This window comes from Quercus suber, unplaced genomic scaffold (genome assembly GCF_002906115.3).
Source record: "Quercus suber isolate HL8 unplaced genomic scaffold, Cork oak 2.0 scaffold_43, whole genome shotgun sequence".
Lineage (NCBI taxonomy): Eukaryota > Viridiplantae > Streptophyta > Magnoliopsida > Fagales > Fagaceae > Quercus > Quercus suber.
Genome location: NW_027069508.1, coordinates 1,668,776 through 1,676,486, shown reverse-complemented (window position 1 = coordinate 1,676,486; position 7,711 = coordinate 1,668,776). Strand labels below are relative to the sequence as shown.

General features: G+C 39.1%; 1 protein-coding gene across 1 annotated transcript; it reads left to right on the top strand.

The window, feature by feature from the left end:
- The first annotated feature begins 5,494 nt into the window (after window positions 1-5,494).
- LOC112025106 (wall-associated receptor kinase 2-like) lies at window positions 5,495-6,409 on the top strand. Its single transcript, XM_024057769.2, has one exon. The coding sequence runs from the start codon at window positions 5,495-5,497 to the stop codon at window positions 6,407-6,409; it is 915 nt and encodes a 304-aa protein (XP_023913537.1).
- The last annotated feature ends 1,302 nt before the right edge of the window (window positions 6,410-7,711 follow it).

The following is a 7,711-nucleotide window of genomic DNA, read 5'->3' as shown; positions in this document are numbered from 1 at the left end:
TCTGTGATTTGTGTACCAATCTATTACATTGTTGTGAAGTATTTGTGCAGTTTGAACAGTGCCTTAAAAGGGTTATAACAAAATTTTGAATGGAGATAGCAATTTGATATTAACTGTGCAATTTGACACTGCAATTTGAGTATGCAAGTAAGAAAATGGAGCTAACTGCAGAAACATCAGTTTTTAAAAATTATGAAGTAAATTTTCTAATATATTTAGCATCACTCAAATAAAAGGAGTTGACTGTACTGCAAAATAAAAGAGGCAGCTCTTTTATGTATTAAAGGAGCTGGGTGCAAAATATTTAGTATCTCTCAAAATAAAGGAGTTGACTGTAATATATTTAGCACACCAGCAGCTTGTCATTTGATTGAAGTACATAGGAGGTCATCAAAATTGGAACTCCAATGCTCACATCGATTGAATTACATTTATTAAATTGCATAATTTACATTCATTACATATTCTATTGCATAATTTACCAAACCTGCATAATTTATGTTCATTACATATTAAACTGCATAAAACATACATCATACATCATTACACATTAATCCATACATCATTAAATTGCCATTTACAAATTTAACATCATTTAACATCATTACATATTAAACTGGCTACTGCCCAACACATTAAACTCCAATGCTCACCAAACCTGCATAATCACCAAACTTCCCAGCACATTAAACTAAATATTACCTGCATAGACTATGTAATACACTCAAGCTTCATCCAAAAGACATGAGTTTAAGCCTTTTAAAAATTAAAGCTAAAAACCAGCAAATCTGAATAATGGAAGCTAAATCATCACAATATTACCAATAATCAAAATAATTACAAAATATTTAACACCAATGACTGTTTTGGGTGTACCACAATAATTACAAAATGTAGGATAAAGTCTACCAAGTACATTCATACAAAAAAAGACTTGGTCAGCCATTATATAAGTATACCAAAATGCCAATTGTTCTAGCAGTTACATAAACATATGAAGAGTGCTTTCAACATATAGTACAACAAAAAAAAAAGGTCCTGCTTTAGCTTGCTATCTTTTAGCAGATCTCATTGCTGCATTCCCAGTTGCATTCAAGGTCTTAGTAGTGATTGCACCTCTCTTCCTCTGTCTTTTTGGTCTTGGATTGGATTGGTTATCAGTGGGGGGTGAAGGTGTACTTGTGGTCACATCCTTGGCTGGTTGTGCATTGCCTACAGCTAGGCTGTTTGCATGACCATCCTTGGCTGCCTGCAAGCACAAGCACAATAACAATTAATAGTTTGCCAACTGAAAAACAAAACAATGGAGATATCGAAGTCAAAATAGTATATTTACCCTTCTAGTGGTCCTACTAGCTTGGGATGCACTCCTAGGCAAGGAAGAGTTCCCTCCTACTTCTCCCTTATAGCTCCTCTTGTTGTGTCCTAATTTCCCACATAACGTGCATTGTTTTGAGATGCCTAAACCTCTATTTTTTTCTGTGACTTCTAGGTTCATCAGGCTCTAGTGCCCTCTTCTTCTTAGGCCTACCAGGAGGTCTCCTCTTGATAGGGGGTTGCACAGGTGGTAGTCCACTAGGTCTCCACATATTCTGGCCATTGATGGGCTCTATAACGGGTTCATAGCAATCAATGTAGGTAGTCCTTATGTAGCAAGTATTGACATACTTTTCAGCATCTTCTTTGTTGAAAAATATACAAGAAATGGCATGGCAACATGGCATGCCAAGTATGTCCCACTTCCTACAGCTGCACTTCTTCTCTTCCAAGTCCATAATGAAACTCTCTAGCCTATTCTTCACTTCAAACTTCATACGACCAGCCCAACATGCTATCCACTTGCTGCATGCCAACTTCTCCTTGTACAGCCTTTGCCTTATCTTAGGACACAACTCAGATTCCACCTTCATAATCATTTCTCTGTTTGCTTGAAATTTAGTCATCAGATATAGCCTAATACATTCAAGCTGCAGGCACATAGAGAGAAATGGAGAATTAACCATTCATGAATTACATAGGTCTATGGATTATAATGCAGATGAAAGGGAGAATTATGCATATCATGGTAATTATAGGTTTGCTCCTGAACTTAACTAACATGTTGTTGAAGCTTTCACACATGTTGTTCAGGACGCTGTCACTCTGGCCATCACTTTTGAACATGTGCTTAGTCTAGATAGTTGTTGAGTGAGACTACAGCCATTTGAATGCATCTTCATCCACCTCCTTTAGCTCATTCATTGCCTTCTTAAATGCTTGCTGATAGGTAGCATTGGCTGCTTTCCAAAAAAGGTCTCTAATAAGGACACCAGGATGATGTTTCCTCAAATTATTGTATAAATGTTTGCAATAGATCCTGTGCTCGTACTGTGGCCAATTGTCAACAAAGGTGTTCACCAACCCCTGCAAAGCACAATCATTTAATTTAGTAAGCAATGAAGCTACTATCAACTACAATTAATTCAACAAGCAATAAATCTACTATCATACCTTCTGCTGGTTAGATATGAACACCCATTTGTTGTCATCTCCTATGTCAGCAAGCAATAAATTAAGAAACCAGGTCCAAGTGTCCTTTACTTCAGCCTCAACTACTACATATGCTAAGGGAAAGTATTCATCATTGGGATCTCTGCCAACAGCACACATAGCTGACCACCTGTCTTGGTCTTCAGATGGCATGCATCTAGACCAATGATTGGCCTGCACCCTGCCAAAAAGCCTTTCTTGCAACCTTCCAGGCAGATGTAGATTCTTTTAAAATATGGTAGCCCAGTTTCCAATCCATGCTCGGCTGCCAAATCACCATCATTAAAAGTATGCACCTTAATCAATACTGTGCTCCTAGGACTACACCTTTTCAACTCATCACAGTACTCCCATAGTTGGTTGAACTGTGCAGTGTGGGGCCCATCAACAGCATCTTGAGCTTTTTCTCTAGCCCTACTTGCCTTGCCTGCACTTATGTTAACCACATACTTCTCATGCACAACATCCTAAATGTCCTTAAACTTTATGTCAGGCTCCTAACCCTCTTCACTAACTTTTTCCTAATGTATGATACCTTGGATTTCTATAACTTCTGCTGCATGTGTGTTCCATGTTCAATGTTTTCAATCTAAAACTCTTCTCCCTTGGCACCTTTGCAAGGTAGGCAACAAACTTGCACCTGGGCTTGCATCGGGCTCTCACTCTCACCAAGACATTTTTCACAAATTTTATACCCTACCCACCATCAACTGCATAATCAGTTATAGCATCTTTAAATTGTTTAGTTGAGATAAACAACATATCCTTCTCAAACCTAAAATGCTTAGCTTTGGCTACTGGCCTAAAGATTAGGTATTTGCTACTCCTAATAGAATTGTCAACCTCTTCTTCTTGAATGTCATCATCACTTGAATCATCACCATCCTCACTCCTTGATGATGATTCGTCAAGGCTAAGCAGCTCCTCACTCTCATAGTTAGAATTCATGACACCACCACCCATTTGTCTTGGTTCAACCTCATCATCTTCAGCTTGATTGTCCCAACTATCAGTACTATCTTCACCAATATTCATTGGTTGAATTTCTGGCTCTTCTTCTAAGTGACTCCTCTCATTCTCACTACCTTCACTGCTCTCCTCAACTTGGTCATCAACAACTGGTGCTTTGCCAGGCCTCCTAGCACAAACCTGCTCAGCATCTACCTCATGTGGCTCACCATAGTCAACATTAGTAAATTCAGCATTATCATGACCTCTAAATTGTGAAATATCATGTCTGTACTTTTCATCACCATACTGAGCATACTCAGCATCTACACCAACACCTTCTAGTTCACTACCAGGTAACTCAAGTGGTTCATGCACTGGATGCTCCACAAAGACATGAATCTCCCCATATCCCTTTACCAAGTCAATCATGAACATAGCAGCATCATCATCAACCACCTGATGAAAATTTGCGTGCTCTGGGTTCACACCAGGCATTTTAAACCATAACTTATCTACTTTAGTTTAGCCAAACTCCCTACAGATACTTTCAATCTCTATTTTTGACCACTTATCTAGGTCACAATTATCCACTATATCAATTGTCCCTCCCACATACACTTGAGGGTCCCACATGAAATGCCAACCATGGTGGACATGCAGAGTAAAAAGCTCATCCATCCTGCATGCAAGCTACGGGCAGAAAACAGAATGAAAAAAGATATCCACTTTTTGAAATTAATAATACTTTGTTAGGCTAATAAACAAATAAAAAAGCATACAATACTGACAACCCATTCACATGGACCCAGCCACTTCTTGAAAAGCAAGACACAATACAGACAATCAATGCAAATACCAACACAAAGATATCAAGGTCAATATAGTGGTCCCTGATAAACAATAGTGACACACAATACAAACAAACAACCATAAATACCAACAAAAATATTGTCAGTATTGTGGTCCCTGATAAACAAAAGTAAAACAAAAGTGTAAAACAAATAGAGCTGCAAATACCAAAAGCAACACACAACAGCCAAACAATGCAAATTCCAAAAATATTCCATTATCACAGTCAATATTATGTCCACTACAAAAGCTATAAGGGGAGAGAGGAAGAGAGAGAGTGAGACACAACGAGAGAGATAAATAGAGAGAGATCGAAATTTTAGAGCAATAACAAAACACAACATCTCAAAATTCCCAAATTCTCAAAACCCAACAGCTGAGATTCAGATGGCATTCATAACACACACAGAGAGAGAGAGAGAGAGAGAGAGAGAGAGAGAGAGAGAGAGTTGGAGAGAAATAATACCTTCGCAGCTCAGCACAAACACTCTGAAGCTATCTGTGATTATGCTTGCCGATTTGTGATTTTTTGAGCTTGCTGATTTGTGGGTTTTTTGTGCAAATCTATGGTCTTGTGATGAGCAACGGGTAAGATAAGAGATTAGGGATTGCACAAATCTATGGGTCTTGCCGTCATGTGTGTTTAGGTGTGAATGGCGTCATTTTGGGTTTTATTTGGGTTAGGGAGGGTTACATTTTGATATTAAAAAAACAAAACAAAAAAGGGAGGGTCATGTGAGGGACACGTGACTACTAAGGGCGGGGAGTAACTAACAATGCTAAGGCAGGTTACTGTAGATATTATTTTATTATTTTTTATCAATGCCATTTGCCACATCAGCAATATCCGTTTATAATGTAACGGCAGAGACTAAAATGGAAAACCCTTTTTCAGGATAGGGACTAAAAGCGGAAAAAATAAAATTTAGGGACTAAAACGGGAATACCCTAAAAATGTAGGGACTAAAATATGTTTTTCGCCATTATTTTATTGTGAAGAAATATTATTTAATTGAGTAAAATAGGAAAATGAAAGTTGGGATGCTAGAAGTATTGTAAAATGATATGGTATAATGATAAAGTGACTTTTTAAGATGGTAAAATAGAGTACAATTGAAATTTTGGGATGCTAATGCTCTAAACACTCCTCAGAAATAGTGGTGCTATGGGTTTCCGTAGGATTCTTGTGCAGCTCACCTGGGTTGGTGTGATATCATCAGTCATGGTGGCAGCCACAGATACACAATTTCCATCAGCCCTGCCTAATTGCCCCGACAGATGTGGAGACCTACAAATTCCATATCCGTTTGGCTTAACTGAAGGTTGTTACTTGAATGGAAACAATGGATCTACAGAATTTTCAGTAGTTTGTGACAACTTGTCCGGAAAACCTGAAGCAAAGACTGGAGATTTCCTCGTTACAGACATTTCCATCCAAGAAGGCCAGATTGAGATCATGATGGATAATGAAATTGACTGTTACAACTCGACGGGCACACCTCTGAGTCTGAGTAAACCCAGGCGGAAACGAAGTCTCACTAACCCGATTTTCACCATTTCTCACACCAAAAACAAGTTAGTGTCCGTTGGATGCGACTCTTATGCGTACCTTAAGGGTTTCAGGAACGATAAACGGTTCTATTCTTTTTGTCGCTCAATATGTGATAGCAAAAGTGATGTAGTCAACGGGTCTTGCTCTAGGGTTGGGTGTTGCCAGACGGATATTCGTGGAGGATTGAAATATATTACTGTGGAAGCATATAGCTTATATAACCACGTATACGTCTGGGAATTCAATCCATGCGGCTATGCCTTTATTATCCGAGAAGACAAGTTCAGTTTCTCCTCAGCTTATCTTACCACTCTGCGAAACAATAAAACCCTTCCGGTGGTTCTTGATTGGACAATTGGTAGTGAGAAATGTGATCTTACTCGGAACAAATCGAATTACATATGTGGAGAGAATAGCAGATGTGTTGATTCCATGTACGGGTCTGGGTACCGTTGCGAGTGCAAGAACGGTTACCGCGGGAACCCATACCTCGACCATGGTTGCCAAGGTATTCAATTTACTTACTAATTTACAACAATTTTTTCAAGAATAATAAAACGTTTTTTTTTTTTTTTTTTTGACAAATTTCTAATATAATATGTAGCCTTATTTTAGTAACATAAATTACAACAATTTTTTCAAGAATAATAAAACGTTTTTTTTTTTTTTTTTTTGACAAATTTCTAATATAATATGTAGCCTTATTTTAGTAACATAAAAATGGTCACAAATTTTTCTAACAATTGTTTAAACTGATAGGTTATGATTTAATAATGATAGTGGATCTATGTAGAAGTTGTATACCAATTTTAGTAGAGCATTCGCAGCAGTAGTGCTAAATAGCTATGTTGTTATTTTTTAGCACCACTGACCACAAAAATCACACAACAGCAGTGGAGGCATAAGTAAAAAATTTAGATGTTCAACTACAGTGCACATCTATCTAGATGTGCACTGTAGCACGAAGCTAAAAAAAAAAAAAAAAAATTATTTAACTTCTCTGCCCCTTTTTCAATAAAATATTCCTTCTCTCTTTGCCTCTCTTTCTTTTCGTCTCAGACAAGAGTCCTAGCCTCTCTCTTCCTTCTCTACCTCTTCGGTATCTTTTCTCTCTTCTTTTCGCGTGATCGGCGATTGGGTTGGTGGGTTTCATGGATGGCGTGGGTTGGTGGATTTCGTGGATGGCATGATCGGCGGTTGGGTCGGTGGGTTTTATGGATGGCGTGATCAGCGATGGTGTGGGACGGTGGGTTTCGTGGATGGAATGGGTTGGTGGATTTCGTGGATGGCGTGGGTCAGTGGATTTCGTGGATGGCATGATCGGCGATTGGGTCGGTGGGTTTTGTGGATGGCATGATCAGCGATGGCATGGGTCGGTGGATTTCGTGGATGGTGTGGGTCGGTGGATTTCGTGGATGGCGTGATCGGCGATTGGGTTAGTGGGTTTTGTGGATGGCGTGATCGGCGATGGTATGGGACGGTGGGTTTCGTGGATAGCGTGGGTAAGTGGGTTGGCGATGGTGTGGGTTAGTGGGTCGGCGATGACTGGTCTGGAGCATAAGATAAATAGTGGGTTGGCGAAAGTGTGATTGGCGACGGCGATGGCGATGGCTGGTCTTCTCTCTTTCTCGATCTAGCTCAGATGGTGGGTTTGATGGTGGTTTGGGTTTGTGTAGTTGTCTTTTGTTGTGTAGTTGTTTTGGGTGGTTGTTCTTGGCAATGGAAAAGTGGATTGTGCCGTTTGTGTAGTTGTTTTGGGTGGTTGTTCTTTGGGAGTGGATGTGGATTGTGCGGTTTAAGGTGTTTTTTTTTTTGGGTAGTAGTATGTAT

Bases quoted from the DNA above. Each gene is read 5' to 3' on its own strand.
- LOC112025106 (XM_024057769.2), top strand. From the start codon at position 5,495: ATGGGTTTCCGTAGGATTCTTGTGCAGCTCACCTGGGTTGGTGTGATA.